We start from the raw sequence: 23,747 nt of genomic DNA, 5'->3' as shown, positions 1-23,747 counted from the left end.
AGGACTTAACAGTTCTAAACTAGATTATTAGCAGGTTGTTTAAAATGATCAGTCACTTGACAAGGAACATGCTGAGAGCTCCAGCAGGAGCTGAAAATCTTGCAAAACTTTTGGGTTGTCTGCAAAGGTACTGACACAACAGATTTAATGAGTGTTTCTCACTCCAGTAGAAGCAGTAAGAAAAAAAGCGGCTGTAGCAATACATGGGAACAGAAAAGGGGAACATCAGCCTGACTTTATTTGTCTGGCCAGCTAAAACAAGGCAGCTTTACTCGTGACAAACTAGTCATATATTTTGGGAGGGAAAAAGGTTCCAGATTGACTGAGGTGATACAAGTATCCCAACTGAACTGAAAACTGAAACATCTTTTAAGACCATTTGTCAAATCAGTGTCACTGTGCAAGGGTATCAGCTGCATATTTTATTTGAAAAATATTAATTCATTGCAAGACTGCTTTATTTTACAAAAGCCTTGGAATTGCTTGTAAACTTGCCCTAAAAAGACATTTACTAGGGAAATAAAGCAAAACACACATTTTTTGAGCTATAAAACCATTCAGCATTTATTCATTTAAGAGAGAAATACAACTTGTATAGCTTCATGTTTTCTATCATGAAAACCCAACTTATTAATAAGCAACATATTACTTTTTTTTCAAGCAGGTAACACATTCTCCAAGATATTGGTTGCATAGCATAAAATAATGTCTTAACAGTGAGAGTTTTCTTCTACAAGTTTGGAATTCGTTTCACCAGTCTGTCATTACACGCACTGGCAGACAACAGTACCTTTTTGCTGTGGAAAAACACTACACAGTGGTTGTTGCTTTTTTTGTCCCCATTTAATATAAAGTCTTCTCAATGATCAGTTTCCCCACCCCCCCCCTTGTTTGGGCTTTTTTTATGGTATTTATTACATTATCTCCCCTTCAGCAGCTGCTCAGAAAGTAAGAAAAGCCTATATTCACTGGACCATCTGTTTACCAGAGAGGAAAGATATAAACTGACCTTGCAGTCAGGGAGAAAGAGCAGGAAAAAAAGTCTCCTTCTGTAGTGGAAAAAACTTGATTTTAATAAGCATTTTTTGTCACAAACAAAGCAATGAAAGCACCAACAGCTTTTCTGTATCTGCAGCAGAGACAGAGTGCCATGGAAGGAAAACTTTCAAGTCTGAACTTTACAGCATATAGCTTCCTTACATACTTATGTATATGGAGAATACTTACCCAGAAATTTATCAGTGAAGAAAATTCAAGAATTTACTTTAGATCTCTTAAACTGTTCCTGGCTCTAGTAGTTTTGATTCTAAGCATTTGTGCTTGATACTCATTATGTGGACTTGAACTAGTGATGTCTTTCCATCTTGCCAAAATTACATTAATTTTCTTTCAGTTTTGTTATATTCTTAATAAAATATACTAGAACCGGAGTTGATTTCATGCCCCCTCCCTCTCCCATTACATCAAATATCGTCTCTTCCTTTGTTCATTCTTTGCAGCAAAAAACTGCGTGACACAGCACTATAATCATTATGAACACTTTCAAAGCATTTGAACAGACACAATGGCACATTGTCAAACTCCTAAGCAGAAGAACCAAAAGCACTGCTATCGCTGCATGATGTAGTCTTTAGCATCGCTCCACTGAAAGCATTCTCTAGGTTTCTAACAATCTGGACAGAAAAGTTAGTTCTGACAGGATGCGAATAGCAAGCTTAAAGAATAAGCAGCAAGTGGTTAATGTGGAAATGTAGCAATTAGTCAGACTCCAAGGACCCAACCATGCAAGCATAACCCAGTATATCACCTTTTTCTCCTATTCAGATATCTACTGCATACATAGTTAAAACAAAGAAAAAGCACAGTCATTTTCATTTTAGCCCATTTAGGTTTTCTTCTATCGAAACAGAAAGTTCTTTAAACCAGAGAAATATAATTAAATAAAGAGTGAATGAGGAAAGTCTCTGCAGGATAAAAGACAAATTACCTTCGGTCTGCAGAAGACAGAATTGCAAAAAGCAGAGAAAATGAAAGCTGTTAATCTCACGTATGATGAATCCTTCTGGAAAGGGCCGGGAGTATGGGCTCCAGATAAAGACAAATGAGAACAACGCTAGCAAATATACATATCCCTTAATAATGGTTGTTGATATTTCCCAGTGGGTGCTGGTAGGGAGGACACAGAAGGACGAAACAAAGAGAAAATAGCTTCTAGGAAAAAAGAGATAATAAAGTTGTCCCAAAGCATCTATCTCCAGAAAACTAAAGATTACAGCAAGCCTGACAACCATGCATTTATCCAGCGTAACCAGTGTAATTTGTCAATATAATCAAAACACATGTAATACTTTTCACTAAAAACAAGCCACCATTTTGTAATAAACAGTATGATCCAAAGCAAGTTCACAATACTTTTGCACAGTGGAAGCCCAAAGTTTGTGTTGCTTCAGGAACATAAAACAGGTATGAATTCAGTTTTAGTCTGCTTCTGCCACAAAACCAGAAAAATCCAAATATCACAGTACTGTTAAAAGCATCACCAAGCGACTGTGCCTTCTTCCAATTCCTGTTAAAGGGAGAGTACTAATGGAGAGAAGGCTATCACCATTGTATCCCAGTTACTGTAGGCAAGCAATGAATTAATCCTATGTTTCTTTCCAAAGCTCTGAGACTGCAGACTGTAACAGGCCTTTTATTTCTTCCAAAGATCAATAAAGATTTTTTTCTGGCACAGCACATATGGCAGGTAGCTCCTCAGCAAGGCTGCAGGAGACAGATATACATCCCCTAACAGCATTTCAAAACAAACCAAAGGCATCTATTTTATTCCAAAACAATACAAAACCAGAAAACAAAGACAAGTCAGACAGCACAAAAGATAGGGCTCCCTGACTTGATGGTGTCCTATAACAACAACACAGGACTCTAAAACATCCACGTTCTGAACTTTATAGAACCTTCTAAGCAAGTTTCCTCAGGCCATTTTCTCCTCTATACACTTTACTTTTTGTTTAATATTCTGCAATTTCCAATCTGATTTCTTGAGGCTCATTTACACTGTGTTTAAACTATATTTCTTCTAGAGAGTAAGACAGGAATTTTCTTTCAAACAAGGTCCTAACCTTTGACATCCATCAGTCATCCACATTGCTAGTAGCGTAACTTAGAAGTCTCTCGCAGACAAAGCTTCACTGGTTTCTGGAGTGTTTAAAACAAGGCAACAGTTAAAGTTTAAGAACATGGTTCCCACCTGGGAAGAATCCTGTATTTCACCTAAAACTGGGCCATAACATAGCATACAGGTCAAGAACGAATAGAACTCTTCTTATATCCTGAGGTCCTCACGGTTAAAAAAAACCCAATAATAAAATTAACCACAATGGCCTCAGGGCAGCCTGTTTCCAATACTCAGCTGTTAAAAATGCAGGCTTAAAACTCCTCTAAGTTTGCACTCCACACCACTCAGCAAACAGAAACAACCTCCTTGAACTTCACTAATATGACTCCAAACAGGCAACCACATAGGCTCTACAGGAAGAATTTCAAGGCTGTACCCAGGTGGACTAAACTTGTAGGGTGACTAAGAGATCTATCTGAAAAGGAGAGAGAGACTTAGTTTGAGATTCTCTCATGGGCAACTGCACATTTATCTAATCTTATAAAGAAACTCTCAAAAGTCACTAGCGAATGAGCTCCAACTAAAACAGAGGCAGCAATGTTCAAAATAGTGTAAGTAGTTTCCGGGCATGACTCCGCTGACCTCCAGTGGGCCATGCCCTCTTCACTCTCCTAAGCACTTCTAATTTTCACACTCTGAGACTTCATACTCAGCCCAGCTGCATAGCAGAGAACAAAAAACCTATTCCAGTGGTGCGTGATAGCTAGTGGATAGGCACAAGTGGTTGGGAACAGAAATTCTGCCTGCTATATACATTAGAAAACAGTAAATTGCCTTTTTCCAGTGACATCTTCCTTGCTAAGAGGAAAACTTATGGCAGAGAATTTATCTGAATGTGTTCAGCGGTAGGAAGCAAAGTAGTTCAGTTTTTACTTACGTCTGAAACAGATGAGTACGTTGTGGGTCTACAAGTTTAAATGAAGTATATACATGTAATTCACTGATACCTATTAATATATTTCTCTTGTATCACAGATGTGGTTTATGGGGTTTTCTACACTTCCAATTAAGAGGAGATAATAGACGGTAAATACTTAATTTTAAATTATGTGTTTATCACAACCTTTGCTACCAAATAAACAGCTTTCAAAGCCAGGAATCTCATTGCTGTAAGAAAACTGGAAGACACTGAAGACCTTCGACAATACTGCAGACTCCTGGAAACATTCACTATTGCAGCGAGAATCACTGTAGTGGCCTGTGGCAATCTACTAGGATGTTAGTGTATGCTATCTTCTAAAAAAATTATGTCCACTCCCTCACTGCATTAGTGGAATTTTAAGGACGTAATTTCAGCAAAACTGTATCATTGGCTTGTAGCACCCTGGGTACACAAAGTATTATTTCTGCTTTCCTTTGTGTCTCCCATGGCCTGTAACCTTACTAAGAAGCCAACTGTAACTATGGATAGAGAATTATAATTAACATATTTAGATCTAAGTTTCCTGCTATACCATGGGCAAGTGACAACAAAGCCAAAAAAGTGACAATTTCCAGTTTCCTTATCCTGTCCATTTATAAAATTCAGCAGCTGGCCTGCTGGTTTATCAATCAGCTCCACTCAGATGCTGAAGCAGCTCAAAGGCAAGAAGGGTGTGAAGCTTGCTTTTTTGTGATGGGGCCTCCCTACGGAAACAGGGCAAAACAAAATCAGAAGAAAAGACAGATGGGAGATCAAATTAACTTAGAAGGAAGTCTCCTGGAAGCTGAAGAACCGTGTTTGAATCTGCCAGTTACAGTAGAAGGCCAACATGGGAAGCATAGGGCCAAGATAGGAAAGAAGAAACCAAGGCTTGCTCATAACCTGATTTTATATTCTAGTGATGTTTTTGAAATCAACAAGAACATTACAGACAATAACAGGTTATCATAAGGCATCCTATAACAAATATTCTCTTTGGATGGAACAATGAATGTATGTATGCACAGGTCCTTAAAATAGGTCTCAGTCAACCAAGTTCAAAACTGATTCTTATCAGTTTTCTCCTAAATCTCCCTCATTCCTTGTCCTTGCAACTCTGTCCTCCCTGACATGAAAACATTGCGGGGGAGGGAAGAAGTGGATGATGAGGGAGAGGTTGAAGAAAATGGAAAGTGATTTTACAATCTTTATTCTCTTTGGATTAGCTAAAATCCATCCTAAACACCCCTGCCATTACACAAGGTAAGAACTAACCTCAAAAAACAGCGACTTTCCAATTAATGCAATTACGACATTTAAAAAAAGGTTTTGCTATTTATATTATAGAAGCAGCCAAAACCATGTTCAAACCATGACTGTACAGTGCTGTGTACTGCTCATCAATACTTTTTTAAAGACAGTCAGCTTACAATCCAAAACTACACTCCTTCCGCTTTAGCAACATGAAGTGTAATTCACTGAAGTTAATGAGTTAACTTTAATCTACTGCAGACAATACCAGTGGTCAAGAGACTGACAGAAAATAAAGAAAATAAACATTTTTAAAAGCAAACATAAGCCCCACACCCATAGCCTTCACTGAAAATGGTTACTCAGAAGAAAAATTGTGTGTGTCTGGACGTCTTCAAATCCAGAGACGCAGCTTTCTGGAGATTGGTGGCATTACTTGTCAGAAGAAATTTAGCAGACTCAGTCCTGGGTGAAATGTAACACCTTATGATATAATAGTGATCAGAGCAGATGATTGAAGACACCTTTTGGCCTGAAAGTCTATTAATCTACAGAAAGTGCACCACGGCTCCGTGCGGGGTGCAGGTGCCCACTGCTGGCAGGGGGGGCTGCTCGGGGCCTCTGTGGGGAGAGGCCGGGGCTGCGCCGTGTGGGGAGAGCTGGCTCCGGCCGACCCACCGCGGGGCACAGCTGAGGCCCTCAGCCACGCCGGTGGCACCTCAGGGAAAGTGCCTTCAAGAAACAGCAGAAAACACTGAAGAGGGGGGAACAAAAAGGAGAAGCAGCAGAGGGAGCGCCAAGGTCAGAGGAAGAGGCGCAGCCGCCCCACGGCGGGGCAGATATTCCCCAGGGAGAGCCCACGCTGGGGCAGAGGAAAGATACGAGAAGAAAGAAGCAGCAGAGAGAAACTGCTAGGCTGACTGTGGACCCACCACCTTCCCACCCTCTCACACCACTCGTTGCCCTGTTGAAGAGGCTGAGCATGACCTGCAGTCATAAAAAGGTGTGAAGGAGACCGGAATGAAGGAGTCAAGTTGAGCCTGGGAAAGCAGGGGAGGAAAGCTGTGGTTTTAATGTTTGTCTTTTTGTTTCCTACTACCAAATCAGTAATTAAATATTTATTTTAAATGGCAATAAATAGTTTATTTTCCCCCAGCTAAATCTGTTTGGCCAATAACAGTAGTTTGTAAGGGATCTGCATCTGTCCCCATCTTGACCCATGGGCTTTCTCACTCCTGGTCTTCCTGTCTTCTGCCTCCACCCCACTGAGGTGAAGGAAACGAGTGAGCGGGTGGGTGGGAGTTTGGCTGGTAGCCAAGACTAACCCACCACGTGCGCAAAAAAAGAAAGTCTATGGAACTACTGAGTGTGAAGAAGGAAGAGGAAAATAAGTTCAACGCACATCTGTGAAGCTTCCCAGTCTGAGCATATTCGATCAGTTTTCAAATATGATAACTGGACAAGAGACACTCACACGTCACTTGCAGACCACCTGCCTGGCCATTATTGTTATGCAGTTTGCCATTGTCATCAAATTCCCTGCTACTCTCTTACCACTGCCATCTGTACAGCACAATATAGTAGTAGCAATAACAACAGCAGCAACAATAGGTTGCATAACAAGAATTTACGATTCAGCTCATCATCTGAAGTTTGGTCTTGCACTTTCAGTCAACACTGACTAGATCACTGAAATTAACCCCTGCTAGAAAATGAACATTTTATCCATTGGCATAATTTGTGCTAGGTGGTTCTATGGCTTTTGAGAGGACAATCTGTGACTTCAAACTTTTGTGTGAAAGAACGAGCAAATATAAAGCAAGCATTCCTTATTTTTCAACTGCAAGGTTGCTTGTGATTTAGACTGACTAAAACATTAGGGATGCAATATATCAAATAAGTTTGAGAGTAAAGACCAACAGAATGTTTTCAGGAATCAGGAGTTCAAAAAGGAAGCAGTAAGATACATCACAGCAGCTAAGGTACCAGAACTAATCACAGGGAAAAATGGTTCACTGGCTTTAATCACCAGCTATTTAAACTTTCTCACAAAATTGAATTAGGGAATATGAAACCGCATAAAAATTTGCACAGAAATAGCACAAAGTATGGATGCAGGAAAGATTAGTTGTTTCCACTGAACAAACTGAAAACATTTGCTATGGAGATGTATAGGAAGATGTATGGGAAGAAAAAAACCTAACTCCCAATACAAGCACCTATACTGTAATTCTGTAAATTATACAGAACAGTAAATTATTCACACCTTACAACAACTGCTATTTCTGTAAAAGCAGATTGCTACCTTTTCCAAGAACAATTCTTATGTAATTAAAAGTAAGATTTTTATAATGTTCTATCTTATATTGGAAACATAATTCTAGGACTTAATTACACAGATATTTAGTAATTTTTTCTATTTGGTGGGGTGGGGGGGGGAATTATTACCTCCTTCTTGGTCTCTGATATAGACAAATACCTCAACAAATACTATGCAAATATCATTTCTAGGATAGCTGTGGCTTATTCCTTAGTAATAATTCAACTAACATTCAAATCCTTAAGATTCTGTAAGGACTGCCTTCCTAAAGCTGATTCCTTTTACTTCTAATGAGATAAAGTGCCAAATACATTTGTTTCTATTTGTGGAGTAAAATTTTGCAATAATAAAATATCCACATTTGAACATGCATCCTTGAACTACTATTCTGACATTAAGGTGCATATGTTATTGTGTTAAGAAAAAAAAAACAACAAAAAAACGAACAGAACTGATGACTTCAGTGTTCTGAATCAAAAATTAGAAAAGGAAATAGAGATTCTTCTACCTCTTCCATTAAAATGTGAGTACTTGCAAAGCAGAGCGTTAATACTTTGAGGCTAAATCATTGAAATAAAAGCAGTCAAGATGTGGTTTGGAAAATTCTGAAGTCTACCCAAGTAATTGGGATATAAAACATGTACTAGAGACATGCAAGCCCTTTTTCTTTCTTTTTGACCATTCCTGGAAGAGAGTATTTTCTGACCTGTTTTTGAATGCAAGCTCCTTCTTGGCTCCTCAGGCCCCTCAATTGGTTGGTCAGCAAGGAAAACTCGTGCCTGGTCCACAGCATTGAGAATGGTTTGCTCTTTGTCCTTCAGTTCACGCCTCAGTGCCTTTTGGGAAGGGAAAGAAGAATGCCATTTGTAACTTCATCTTGCGAACAACAGATACTATACCATTTTCCCTGTTTTAACTCTCTGACCAGACCTGTCTAGTGAGTAAGAGCCAACATGTCATTCAGACTGCAAGATAAAATGTAAATTTTACAAAACAGAAATTGCAAGAAATGAATTAAAGCTAGAAGGGTAATCTTTATGAATTGACTTGAAGAATTGAACACAAGAGAGATGATGATGGTAGGTTTTAAAAACATTCACCTAACAGAAACAGAAACTGCTACAATCAACTTCTAAAAAAGTAAAATTAAAGGGTTTATTGCTGTTAACAGGACTGCTAATATATAGTAGGTTACTACAACAGACAACTTTTTCTTTTTTGGTAAATGGAATAACAGAAAATTGCACCTACTGAAACATCAGAAGATAATTTCACAACTGCTAAAAAGAATTGCAAAAGTACTTTACATTCCTTAGAAAATGCTGCCTCTTATTTGTGTCTCCTATTTATTAATATTTTTAAAACTTAGAAGATATGTAACCAGACCTTTTATGATGAGAATACATTCTGAAAAAACATTCTTCAAATTAGCCAAAAATATTGAGCCTTATTATGCAGAAACAATTGAGCCTTATAGACAGGAAAAAGAAGAAAAAAAATAAAAATCTTTCTTTAAGATGTTTTCATGCTGATGGAAATGAATTTCAGGATATTTTGTTCTCCAGCAATTATGACTTATTTAAAGGGTAAGTGTAACCACCATTCAAAAAAAAAAAAAAAGGCATTCATAAGTAGTCAGCTGTAACGTTTCTTATAAAGCATTTTCTTCCATTCAGTTTTATAGCTATAAATCTGTCCCACCTAGAAGGAAACTGCTTTGCATGTTTTATTTGTATTATTTCCTACCAACAGAAACACAAAAGAAGATGCTTTAAATATTATTAAAATGCTACGCTTAATTTTCCAACATATTTTTTAGCTCCAATTACAAAATCAAGGCTTATTTTGCTGACACAAGCTGCTCAGCCCCCCTTCCAGCTCAAGAAAAGCAGTTAGTCAGTGTTCACAAAATTACATAACAAAACAAGTACTTTCCACTACAGAAAATAGTGAAAAACAGTTACCATGAAAGTCTCACAAATGCTACCTTACCCTTCTCATTAGTAAGTCTCTTGGTACCACAAACAAAAAAACCACCTACCTCTTGACTTTAGCTTAGAAGGAGACAGGATGTTATTTTTCCTTCCTTCTCCCCCACTTTATTCCCTTATCCTCCTCATCTTCCCAAATCCTTCCATGCCTTCTCACTTTACTTCTGCTCCAAATTAAATAAAACCTCGAAACCCAACAAAAACTAATCACTGAAAATAAGCTAACCCCCATTACATTTAGGAACTTGCATTATAGTCCTATCTTCAGTAACCATTGTCTTTACATAAAAAACTCTTCAGAACAGTGTTCTCTCTACATGCTTTTGCATAGCAACAACAATAAGAATAAGCCCTATTCTTTGTAGACTTCAGTATATATACTATGTTTAACAAGAAACAAAAATTGTAATTTAAAAACCAAGCCCTACTTTGTAAAAAAATCAATAAATAATATTTTTTTTTACAGAAACTGAAGTACTGTGAAAGCAACATTCCTGAAGAATCCCTTCAACTCAGCACAGTATGTATCAACATTTTAATTTCACATAACACACATTAGAATGAGACTCTTCTCAGTGCAGGAATTTGTTTCAGGAAAGAAGGAAGACAGGAAGCTATTATCATTACTGTGCAATTAAGACTCAAAAATTACCCATTTAAAAAGCTTTTTGTTAGTAGAGCCTGTGTGGATGCACCTTTAAAATACAATCTTAACTTTTAATTTCAAAGACGTGTGTGATTACTTTACTTCAGCGTGAAGTAGGAAATCTTTCTAGAATTACTCTTTTTTCCTCCATGCAATTTCACAAATATTTCCAAAGCATACAAGAAAAAGGAGGCTATGACAGATTTTGAGCCTACTAAGAAATTTCAGCAGTTAGAAAAAAAATCTAGAGATGGATCTCTTGTGCTGTGTCTCTCCTATTTACCTTCACATATTGTGTACATAATTTTCTCCTGATCACCCTCAATAAAACTTCAATCAAGTTTGACCTAAGATATCTTGGATTTAATCTCTGTCCCCCTCCACCATCCCTGCCACTGAGGCTGTTCAAACCGAAGTTGACAACAAGAAGATTTTCAGACTTTGGCCCATATAGCTCATCAACTCCAAGTGATCCATGGCATTCCTTATTAATATACCTTGACAAAGAAATCTTTTTGCATGAAAGAAACCTTGCACATGAAATAATAATATTGAAAGAATTTGGTAGTAGAGTATCTTAAGCACACCACAGACTTCTTACATTATGGTTTATACATTTTTTTCTTATGCCACAGAAGCAAAAATAATTTTTGGAACAGCCACTCAAACTTGAGTAACTTTATTCCTTGTTTCTTAGCAATACTATATCTCCCTGTCTCTTTCTGCCAGTAAACAAGAACAGCAATGAGAGTACACGATGCAAGAATAACCAAATATATCGATAATACCCTCTTGTCCTTCCAGGCAAACCTCTCTGCAACAGAACAAAAAAGAAACCCACTTATAAATCTAATCTTGAGCTCAAATATCACCTGTCTTGAGCGGACTGAAGAAAGATTTCATTGGAAAAAATCACATCTACAAGAACACTACAGAGTAAAAGTAAATCATAAAAAGCCCAGCAAGGAACATAAAAGCTGCAATACTGAATTTGATTATTATATTAAAGACTTTTATATAAAAGAAGTGCAATCATGTATTTTGGTATTTTATTTAGTTTTGCAAAAGATACCTCCCCAATGGCTACTCTGAATGGATGCACCTCTTTCAGTAGAGAATTATACTACTGTGTCACTTCATTCCCCCTTGTTTGTCATTACGGACCAAAATAATTAAAGCATTTGTACAGCTTTGAGCGTAGCACAAGTTTTGGTAGAGGGAGAATTCTTTCCCTGTAGCTAGGTATACTTTACAGGGAGCAAATTAGGAGAAAAGTAATAGTAAAGTTTTGGTATAGATTAAAAAAATAAGTGAAGGTATGGCAAAAGACTTAAGGGAGTCACTGAAGCTGTCCGCTAACAAGGTAAACACATGGATGCAAATATTTTTTTGAGTCCTGTTGGGTAGGCAGATGTGAACACAAAATGAAAATGTGAACGCTGAGCACACAGATAGCACAATTATTTCTTCCCACGTGATGCTCCTTTATATTTATAAAAGTACAATGGCATTTTAAAGTTATATTGGTCACACAAAAAGGGGCTGTATGCAACTTTGGCAGTAATTCATGCCACCATATTTCATACTACAATTCTAAATTGTACAATTACTGTTTACTTTAGGTAATGGTTTAAAATGCAAGCTTCGCTCCCCTCTTTAATCTGACAGGTGACAGACTACCAAATCCAATGTCTATGCTTCCAACAGTTTTATTGCATTTGCAAATTCATTCTTATTTCCTGCATAAACATTGATTTTTAAAGATTCCTGGAGAAACCAACACTAATTTTAGACATTCTTGATTCTTATAAAAGATGGGGGGGGGAAACTGGAAACCTAAAATCTGGTGTGCTGATGCAGTGTCAACATAAACAGTTTTCAGAGCTGACCTCAAATAATACTAGCCAAGAGTAATTAAAAAAAAAATCCTCCTTTGAGACCTGAAAGAATTCTTGCAGTGGTAGATGGACAGGGGCTCACAAAACTACACTCTTGAAATGTTTTATGCAACATCACACAAAGCAACAACTACAAACAGCATCACAGCATTCATTTTGCAGGTATGAGGGACATCCTTCAAGTTACTTGACTACAGCATAGTAACCCAGGACCCCACTAACACAATCCTCCTCTTGGGAAGAGAATAAAGAAGTGTTAGCTCCCTGATTTACAACAATTAGCCAGTGTTTTACTCTCCATTTTGATTTGTTCCTCTTTCCATAACTGTGAAACATATGTTTTTCCCATTATAACTTTGGAAATTATATACCTTTTATTCTGTTATACCAAGATAATCTAACCTGTTTGCCCTCTCTTCATTAGAGATGCTTATGATTTCTAATATAAAAACTAACTCTTCTTACAAGCTAGTATTTTTAAACTTACTGTCTGAATTTATAGACAATGAATTTGCCTAAACCAAGGCCTTCTAAAATTTCTTTTGGGAATGCTTTGTAGCTGAAGCCTTTTCCACTCTTGAAAACTATAGAAAGCTAGAAAAACTTTTGCTATTCATGAATTTTTACGCTGTTTAGCATGTCCTGTAAGAACCTATTTCCTTCAATTGCATTTTAAAATTATTTTTCGAGCATAGTAAGTGGGCTTCCAAAATTATGCACTGTTTTTACAGCCTCCTTTTTCCTCTTTGGAATTGTACAGGCTTGTATGGAATAATTCGAGGAGCAGATCGGCTTAATAGTTCCAACAGATGAAGGCAACACTAATTTCAAAGAAAACACATGGGATGTTTCTTAAAAACAGAACATATTTAAATCAGGTCTCATTATGCACTCTTTCAAGGAAGTAAAGACGCACATTATTGTAACTCATATCAGTTTATCACATTGTAGCTTTATGTGCCAATCAGCAGCTCCTGTATCATTTAATTACTTAGTCATCTTTATTCTGCAACCCGTGCTTGAAAAACTCCTGTTACTTTCATACACTAAAATGAAATGGAAAAAAATCATCTGTGGCATATAATACGACAGGGAGAATAAGTAGGATGATTGAGAAAACTTGAAGAATGAGAAAATGAATTGTTTATAAAGATCACTAAGTTCAAGGTTGTGACCGAGTCTCTGCCAGCTGTCTGCATCATTAAAGAATCAACTAGAAAGAAAATAAGCATAGCATGTTTAAAAGCTGCTCCTTCACGACAGACACTATTTAATACAACACGTATACATAAAATTTCAAAAGTAAGTATATTGGTCTCTGGACATTTTTTTTTTTTTTTTTTTAAATAGAAGAATCTAAACAGAACTTTAAGTTTTGAAGGTTTATCCCACATCATTTGCAAGAGACTTCTCAAAAAGGACCAAAGAGAAGTGAGTGGCAAAGGCTGCACTTTTCTAAATTGTCTCTCAGCTTACCGTTTACCATTTATTGTTGTAGTGTCAATACAATGTCCAAATATGTTGGCAGCTACTAGGGTTCAACGTGAGAGCAGACCTGGAAGTCACATCCATAGCAAATTCCTTTTTTGCCTGCATGCACAGGAAAACTAAACTGACAGAAATATCAGAGCATAGATGTGGGCAAAAGAGAGCATTAGACTATGCATACCAGTGACCTTTACCAGAGGCCAATAAACCTTAGCTTACTTAAGACTTTCCCTTTGATTTATCAAAAAAGATGCTTCAGGCCAGAAATAAGGGTATTTCTTCACTGAGACTATTTGTCCCTTGCTAATTTCCCTTCTCACTCTGGTCTACGCATGAGCGCATGTGCTCATGACTGTTCACCGAAAATATCACCCACCTCTGTATATGCATTAATAGATATACATTACATGAAATACGCATCTGTAATTCTCAAAATGCTTCACAGTAGTACAGCCAAAGAGAGGATGGAAAGTATGCTTTATCGTCTATTGTTCAGACTTACAGATATTAAATATAAGGCTGTTACTAAGGTTTTAAAAACTAATAAACTGACAACCTCAAACTGCATCTACGTATTTATGTGGCGATGCCTTAATTAAGAAAGGGTAACTGACTTCTTTCTGAACTCGTTAAAGTAGTGCAAAAATGGTAAGGCTATTTTATTCATTTTCTTCTAACAGCATTTTAGAATCAGAAAAAGACATTTTGAAGCCTGTTTGGAAAGTTTTCACTTACAATAACCTTGCAGAGACTTTGAACGGACTCCTTTGTGCACTAGAACAGAATCCAATACTACACTGTAATACCAGAGGTAAGCTTAATTTTCATACAGATTGTATCAAAAAAGACATTAAAAAGCTACTCTTGAATTAAAGGGTACAAGGCTACACTTCTTCAAAATTAAAATAAAAATTGTTTTTCACACAGTTAATGATTTTCCAAGAAAGAACCTCTCTAGTCTTTTCTGAAGGAAGAATTGCTGCAAATCCTGCATTCCCTGGAGATGCTACAGGATCTAAATCCAACTAGGGATGAAGGGAGACACTGCTTAATTGAGCAAAGGTTACAAAAAACGAGGCATAATGATGGTCATTTATATGTCTTCCAGCACCAATAATCTTATGTAACTGGATTTTGTATGTCCTAGCCCACTGAAATGAGACTTTGTTATTTGTATTTCTAGGTCAATGATAACCAAGCCTTGGTTGCCCTGAGAAGTTTGGAGGGCTTGACAAAGCATAGTCTTAAGAGTTGGAAAGCGTGGAATGCTTGCAGCTAATTTTTTTTTTTTTTTAAATATGATTTAGAACTTACTATATTGGGAAAAAAACAACCACTGTGCATCTCTGAGCTGTTGCCAAAGACATTATCTTCAAAACAGTTTTTCTAAAAATATACAATTATTGTTCTTTACAAAAAAGTAATCTGGAAAGATAGATATCTGAGTGTGTTAACACAAATTCCCCACTGAATGAACTACTGAAATCCTCAGAATTACAGCCATTCTGGATTTCCCCAAAAAGATTAGTGGAACCCTGCTGCGATGGGTTTACTACACACTTAGCACACACCCACTGAACTTACTTTGTTGGGTCTTTTCCCCTTCTTCAGGAAAGCCATTTTTTTGAATATTCAACTCTCACTTTGCATTTCACTGTACCAAGAGAGGGATATTCTCTCTATGGCTAAGCTTTCTCTCTTATCAATGACAATATTGACCAGGACTGTTAAAGGGACAGCAATCTGTTTTGCTTTTATGTGCTCTAGTTTCTCATTAGAAAAAAAATAAATAAAAGTATCATATAAACAAAACAGAACAAAGCCTGCTAGAATACAACACTTCTTTTGCTCATCCAGACAGTTACTAAGATAACTGAGCATGTTTTGGTCTAAGGCCATTGTAATGTGACAGCTAAAAAAAGGGCATGAGAATCACTAAATTTGATGGCTTGAATAAAACTACACAAAAGAAGTAGATTAAAACAGGCTTGTTTTACATTGCTATGCACAGGAAAAAAAAAAATATTTTTAACAGTGCTTTTAGAAAGAAATACCTGTTTAACATACCTGATCAGAATTTAATATAAGAATTCATACAGGTTGCACCCCCAGAGACAGCAAAAATGCCTGAGTCAGTGCAGAGTCTGACAGAGAGGCAGAGGGGGAACCTCTTGAAGCTTTCCACTCTGAGTGATGGAAAAAAGTATTTACTTTTACACAACAGCAGTAATCATCCTGCTAGCAGTGGAACCAATTTTCAAATGCCAGACTGCTTGTAAATAGACATTCAGTTTTACATCAAAGGACTACAGTGTGCTTTTGGTGAAGGAAAATTAATCCCACCAAACTTTACTATGGAAACATGACAACCACCCTGTATCAACAACCTTGAAAGAATAGACTTTTTTTTTTTTTTTAACCTACTCTGAGGAAATTCATGACTTGGTTTGCAGGGCACAAAAAGAAATGAACATGCAACTTCTGGTTTGGATTTTCCTGGATAAGAAGATTACACAGTTCATACTAAAAGGATTAACCACCAAGTTGTGATGTTAACACACATGCTTGTGTTTAACAATTACAGATGATCAAACCCTCCATTTGAGATCAGATCCAAATAACAGTACTTCAAAAATGAAATACCCTTGAACACTAGGTCAAGGTTCAAAACAAACTGGAGAAGGAAATGCCATCTCCATATCATCTGTGCAGTCCACAGAAATATTTTGGGTGTTTTTTTTTTTTAAGATGCACGTACATACAGCTGTAAAATAGTTCACTGTGTTCCAATGAATTATAAAACAGTAATATGCTCAATGAAACCACTTGAGTCCTACAGCTGCCATTCTGCAGACACATTTGAGGTTGGACAGGCAGCAAGTGCTCTGCATCACTGATAAAAGATCAGGTCGTGTAGTACTGATGTGCTCCTTACTTCAACAAAGGCATGTCTAAGCACCAATCCATAGACCAGAGAAACTGAACAGCAATTTGAAACTTCCCATTTTATTCTTGACTTCATTACTGGTTTTAGAAATACTACTGACGAGATATATTCCCATAAGAACCCAACAACTTAAAAATGAACAGTTTAACAAATAATGCATTTCCAGTCATTTCTTTCAGGCATTCAGGTATTGCTTTGTCATTGACTAATATAAGCAGACTAGAAAGATGACAGGCTGCGATGTAGCAATGACTTCACAATTACTTTGTAATTCATATATTTTTACAGTTAGCTCAAAGGACAGAACCAGATCTAAAGCAAAATCAATTTATGCCACCTCTCCTGTCTCAATCACTTGAGTAGGACACAGACTCTACTTTAATAAAGGCTTCTCCTTTACAAGTGACTAGGTGGCAAAAGTCATTTAAAAATCTGACATAAGATACAAAGGCGTTAAAAAGCTCTACCTTCTAATGACTATTAGACTTTTAACATTAGTGTGTGATCTAGAAACTCTAGACGACACTTAAAAAAAATCCCCAAAACATAAAGCTAATCAAATGGAAACTGTATATGCAGGAAACCCCAATAGTCTCCTCATTCCTCCATCTTCAAAGCAGCTGCTTCTTTTTAGGAAAATTTGTTGGCTTCCATTGCTACCACAATATTTATTATAAAAATACAAAAGTGGCAACCTTGTACTATCTGTGAACTGCACTGAATATTTAATTAAAATCTTCTTTTAAAGAAAAAAAGGTTCACCAACCATGATGCTGTAGATATGTATGCCAAAAGAAATGATGAGAGCCCTTCTGCCATTTTATGTGCAATATGTGAAAAACATCTATTGTCCTATCGGTGCAAAGGACTTGTTTAATGTTGAATACTGGCAGCATACACAAACTGAAGGCATCTTCTTATATAGAAGAAAACAAAAGTGGTTTGATGGTATCTGTGGAATTAGCATGAAAATGAATAGTCAGTAATTTTTAGGGCAATTCTCCAAGTATATGGAATTAGAATAAACTCCACTATCTATGCAACTCTGGGAAAAACACATCATGGATTTTCATGAAGAACCCAGCTTCAAGTTCTTGAAGACACAGTCTCTGAGGATTCTGTAATCCAACAGAAGTATCATGGGCATTCATGTACGTCTCCAATCAACAGAAGGTGGGAAGAAAAGTAGCCCTCTCTACTTGCCCCATTTTCTTTTGCCTGCCTCTCCCAACCTTTGCTGCTGGTTCCTGTCAGAAACAAGACAACAGCTTATATGAAACTTAGGGACAAACCAGAACCTTTAGTCTAACATATACAAGAACTGGTGTCCAGACAAAGGGGACTGACACTAAGAAATCAGCAAAGATGCAATGCCATTTTAAATTGTCTGTCAACCCCCCCCCCCCCCCCAAACAATCCCACAGGAAAACATCACTTTACAATGCCAAATAAAGCATTGCAGTGAGTCTATTTCAAAAGCATTTAAAGAGATAATACTCTCTAAAAATCACCCTTCAAGACAAGGCAATACATCATCAAAATAAGGATCCTTCCATTTCAGATGAAACTGTTTCATAGAGCTATCTACAGAACAGAAGTTACATTTCTTCCTCAGTCTTCATCAAAGTTTTATCTCCTTTGAAGAAGCAAAGGAAATTTGTGTCCTCAGTGCTAAGTCTAATTAGCTTCAAACTGTGAAACTGTGCGATGCAGTACATAGCATATAACAGTATAGCTTTGGACAAGTTTTACAACTCAGTTACATAAACCCCAACAAATGAGGTTATGTGGAAACACTGTCAGAGTGTCAAATTCGCATCTCTTCTTTATGGGTAGCAACTGGTATAACTTCTGCTTTTTATATCAGAAAATACTCACAGGAAAGGTGGGGGAGGGATAAAGAACAAAAAAAAGCATAATTTTTTTAATGCATCCTAAACATGCAGTGCCTCCAGCCTGACACAAGACCCACAAAACATCTGCTGCGTATTAAACGGCTTATTACCTAATTTAGCAAGAGCACTCAAATATCCTGTTAGCACTAGTAACCACATATATCTGCAGTGTCTTGCACTATTTCCCTGCACCATGCAATAGCAACCATCTACCTCTTCAACATAAGAGAAAGAAATTCCTCTTTCTTTGCTTGCCAGCAACAGACAGGCTTGGGTTTGTTTAGCCTGTATTATTACTGAGCACTGATGAAATGTCAGCGTTAACAGGCCATAAGATTCTTGCTTCAAACTGAGATGATAATACCATTAACAAGTTGGGTGCTGCACTGCTGTTGTTAAGAGTAGTTAAACTCAGGTCACATTTTGGGTGATTAAAATTTCCTCTGCATTTCTTCAAACAAACATCAATGGGACAAGTCTAATATGTTTGGTCTCATAAGCTACTTCACTATTAAATGGTGAAGTACCTACCATATTACCGCAGAGGTCTTGAGAAAGATTTTTAGTAATTGCAGTTCAAACTCCAGACACTCAAGAGCAACTTTACAGTATGCAGCACTATGAATACTCGTTCAAATATATGAAGAGAGGATGCACTTTGTGAGCATGCCCATGTCTCACATATGAGAGGTTTCCTGTAGCATCAGCCTCCTTAGTGCAAGTGTACATCAGGGTCATTGCTGATTAATTGCTATCATCCAAAAAAATGGGTTGTACTACTTGACATCACCTATAAATTATAAATACTCAGAAAAGTGAGATCAGTGCAAAAAGTCTCAGAAGAACATCTCCTGTCTGAAAGTTGCGTAAGGAAGGAATATTCCCCTCTGCAGAAGGAAGCACAGGCACCAGAGCCCAGCTGAATGCTAAAGTAGCAAAATGCTAGAGACCAGTTACAATCTGACACTTCCTCTAGTGTTCCTGTTCTGGTTTTTGGGTTTGGTTGTCTATGTATGCACGTATGCATACACAGTGGAGGACTGCTACTAGAAATCCTTTCAGAAGCAGAAATCCTGTCAAAGATAATTACTTCTCTTTCTTAGAAACAGTCACTTTGGTTTCTCTTCAGAAGCAAATGCTCTAGACAGACAACTGAATAATCACTAAACAGTCAACAATCTGTCCTCTACTGATGGATTCTCCCTATCCAGCAGAATACCAGCGACTTGGGGACAAGCAACAGAAGAGCAGCTACACTGGCTCAGAACAAAGGTCCTGTGTCAGCAGGACCAGCTGCAAAAGTCATGTCAAGGAAATGATGCTCAAAGTAGGGGAAAAAAGGAGTCAAAATTATCAGAGCTCAACCCAGAAAGTCTTCTCCTGTCATATTACAATTCCTTATTATGCTTGCACCATGATCTAATCTCATGGTTTGTGTTACATGCTCCCCTCTCCCTAATTCCCTAACCATTTCTCTCTTGGTTGTTTTACATCACCAAGGTCTGCCTCTCCCCTCCCTTGTCTCTTCTTGCTCTCCACTTTTCTGCTATGGCTTCCTGTTTACAAAACTGTCTAAACTGACAGAGTCTCTGTAAAGCTTACACCACATACCAGTTGGTTACTGTGATAGGTCAGATTATACTGGATCTCTGGTTTTGGTCACATCTCCAAAATTTCCTGTCTCTGGATCACGTGCTAGTATTTCCAACATCTGCTCAGTAGGGAAAAATTACTGTAAAACCACCACCGCAAAAAATAAGCAGTGTTTGGAGATGGGAAATACTCTACTCCAGACAATTCTCCAGGTGTATTTGGAAGAGACACGAGGAAGGAATACCTTAAGGGCAGCAAGACTGTTTCCCTCTGGTTAGTCACTTCCTTCAGCTGGTTCTAGTTGCCATCAGAAGTTACAGGAACATGAAAAAGCAGAAGTTGACACCTGTGCCATGTCTGTACAAGGCAATGGCATTAAAAAAAGAGAAAAAGAGGCAAAGAAAAAAGCGAGCCCCAACTGTAATATGTCACATATTCTATGGTACAGCAGCCACACAGCAGGTATGGCAACATAGTTGTGGGGGGGTTGCGCAGGGAGGTGTGTTTGTTTTAAGTAGCAGAGGACTTTCCCTCATCATGAATCACACCGAAAGCAAATAACAAACAGAACTTCAGCTGGGAGTTTTAGCCCCTTGTCAAACAGGGAACATCCAAACTTGTTACAACATGCAATAGCCTGTATCACTTTATTAGTTCCACTTCTGCCTCTGCAAACTCAACTTGTCCAACACAACAGCCTTGCTAGGTCTTTGCATTTTCAAATATGTGATCTAACAATGTCTCATAAAAACAACCAAAAACCCAGCTGGACCTGTAAATTAAACTAAGCAGATAAGCAAAAAAATATGGCTGCTTTCAGTCAGTCCTACCAATAAGAAACTAGGATTAAAACATTGCTGGGCATTCAGTATACATACATTAATAAAAAACACTGGGTAAATCTGCTTGAAAGTTGTCAATGTTTTGCGAAGTGTGTTAAATCATCCAATTACAAGGTTGTACCCTCCTACCATTCAATTGAGTTTATTAATTGATTTTAACTTAATCTGGTTTTGTTTTGTTTTCCCAATAGAAAAAAAATTGAAATTCAAATATCTAGGGAAAGTTCTTTAAAATATCCATGGACACTAAATACAAATCTTTGCCTTATTTTTCGCCATCCTAAGTTCTTATAATAGCTGTTCGCATAAACCATATTCCTTGATTAAAAGTAATTCTATAAGAATGAGTAATTTTTAATTTGGAGGGAAAAACCCTATTGCAAATGTTGTCATTAACCATTTTTACCATTTTTTTGGAGAACTACAAAGTGGTTTTCCATTTATGAGAAAGAAGTCATTTAATACAACCAACACTAATTTGGGGTCACTCAGTGAAAGAGACTAGTACTTAAAGCATACTTCCATGAAGCAAGGCGTATTAAAGTTAACTCGGCTCCACAAACACTTTCCCACAGAAGGCGGACACATCAGACAGACCACAAGGCTTATTACTTATGTTCACTCACTTCATTTCCTTTCTCGTCTTTGTTTCTTTTGTTTCTGTGGTATGAAAAGATTTTTATTTTTTTTTAAGCTCTTCAGGCAAAGAATTAGAATATTTTACATGTAGTAAAACCACCATCTATTAAACAGAATTTCTTTTTCTTTAGAAACTAAGAATTTGAGAAACCATAAACAATTTCTCATTAAGAAGCAAAAAAATGCATATAATCAAATTGTTATTTTTAGTCCTCAAAACTCAGAAACAAGCTGTATGCCACAGCAATGTTACTTAGTAAAGATATGGAGAGACATAGAAACAATAAGTAAAATGCTGAAGGTATAAACAATAACACTGAGAATCAATACAGGGAATGTCTTAAAACCAAAGACTAGAATTGGGTTTAGTGACTGGATGCCATTAGGATTAACAAAGAATATTCTGACATATCTATAACAATATTTGCCAGAAATGTAAATATCAACTTAAAGCCATTAAAAAAAAAAGTGAAAAAGTGCAAATGCAGTGCAGCAAGACAACTATACACTGGTCCCTTACCCCAGAAACCATTAATGGAAAGTGTACACTGTAAAAAAAGATTTTAAAAACAGTAAAGGAATTTCACTTATTTAGTTCATTTATACTGTATTTAGTAATGGGGTGTTCTAGCTTCAGTGCTTCTAACTCAGGAAAGAAGTCACTGCTTTCTTAGAAATCTCTTCACGTTCATCTACAAGTATAATCAAAATGCAGTAAACATGTTTATTTGCTATATATATAGATTCTTAGACCACACACATCATCTTGGTACCCAAATGTTTTCCAGGATAGCATTAAGCAATGTGATTCACATCTGCCCTGTGTCTGTTCTTTTGTTTTCTCTCCAGCGAGAAAAGTACCTTTGTTTTTACATACCATGGGGATTTGTTTGTTTGTTTTATATACTGTGCTGTGTTTACTACGAGCAACTCCTTCATGTAAGGTTACTTCACAACTTCAGAACCAGTGTTAAGATAAATAACTTCTTCCTCCTCTTCCAGTGCTGCTGCATGACCACCACGGAAAGCATAAGTAGGAAGACATGGGTGAAAAAAGGGTTTGAGTAACTGCAGCTAAGCAACTATACTCACCAGACTAAAAATCTCTTAACAGTCAGAAATGTCAGAAGACATTAGCTGCATACTCAGACAGAAGAGTACCAGATCATCAGAAAATCATCCCAAATGAGGCTGACCTATTGAAAATTAGTAATTTCAACCAAGCATGACTGCCTTGTAGCTTCAGACTCCTCGGCACATTTCTCTCTGCCCATACACATCACCTCCTCTCTGCTCAGCTCTGTCCACTACATCGAAGCTCTGTGCCACCTGAGCGTAACAAATACAGCATGACAGAGAAAAATGCTGGTTGCTTGCACATCACTGGTGTTGGAGAAGCAGCTACATGGTCAGTTCCCATACTACCTGTGTGCAGACATCAAGCACCACTGCAGAATGAATTGATCTTTGCAGAATGCCAACACAAAACTAAGTGTTGAGTATCAGAGATACAATTTTCAAGGAGTCTTTCATTGGGCTCCTTTCTCCAGGAAAGGCTAGTACCATCATAGCACATCACTGCACACCTCTACCAATGCTCACGGAAGAAAAGCTGTAGCAGAGTTTAGGCCTTTTCTTTGATAAGCAACGTGGGTTGGGCTGGGATATTTATTATTGCAAATAGTAGTTCATCTTTTAGCTCAGTTTCTCAGTGTAGCCCTTTGACATGGAAGACTGGATATAAATTAGGTATGCACCACTCTATAAGCATCTTTTCAGCTAGCTTATATTTGTGTATGATCAGCACTGATCACTTTGTCACTACCAAAGTAATAGTTCCATTTAAAGCACACATAATACTAAGGATGCAAACCAAGTTAATCAGAAAGTCAAGGTGCTATAACAACTCTGGTACAGAGACACTGGCAGCCTGATCATAAGCTTGTGTACTCTTCCCCCCTCAACGTCCTTCATACTTTGAATAACTAATGTCAGTCAAATGCAACAAATAGAAAGGTTTGTTCTGTATATCCTTTTTCTTCCTCATTATTCATAAAACAAGCCAAACAATGTATCCGTAAGACAGAATGGGTGAAAATCATTGTAGCTTTTCAATTTTGTAAACTCATCTATTTACTGTCTACCTTGTAAGCATTAA

General features: G+C 37.3%; 1 protein-coding gene across 3 annotated transcripts in view; it reads right to left on the bottom strand.

Annotated features, from left to right (window-relative positions):
* The window catches only part of UTRN (utrophin), a 387,621-nt gene that overhangs the window by 91,862 nt on the left and 272,012 nt on the right, over positions 1-23,747 (bottom strand). For all 3 annotated transcript variants that reach the window (XM_010584498.1, XM_010584499.1, XM_010584501.1), the window contains exon 54: positions 8,357-8,486. In XM_010584498.1, coding sequence (XP_010582800.1) covers positions 8,357-8,486 — 130 coding nt within the window. The remainder of the gene's footprint in view (positions 1-8,356; positions 8,487-23,747) is intronic.

The sequence above is a fragment of the Haliaeetus leucocephalus genome, unplaced genomic scaffold (genome assembly GCF_000737465.1).
Source record: "Haliaeetus leucocephalus isolate CR32 unplaced genomic scaffold, Haliaeetus_leucocephalus-4.0 Scaffold992, whole genome shotgun sequence".
NCBI lineage: Eukaryota > Metazoa > Chordata > Aves > Accipitriformes > Accipitridae > Haliaeetus > Haliaeetus leucocephalus.
Note: the sequence above shows the minus strand (reverse complement) of the source record. Positions and strands in the feature narration are given on the sequence as shown.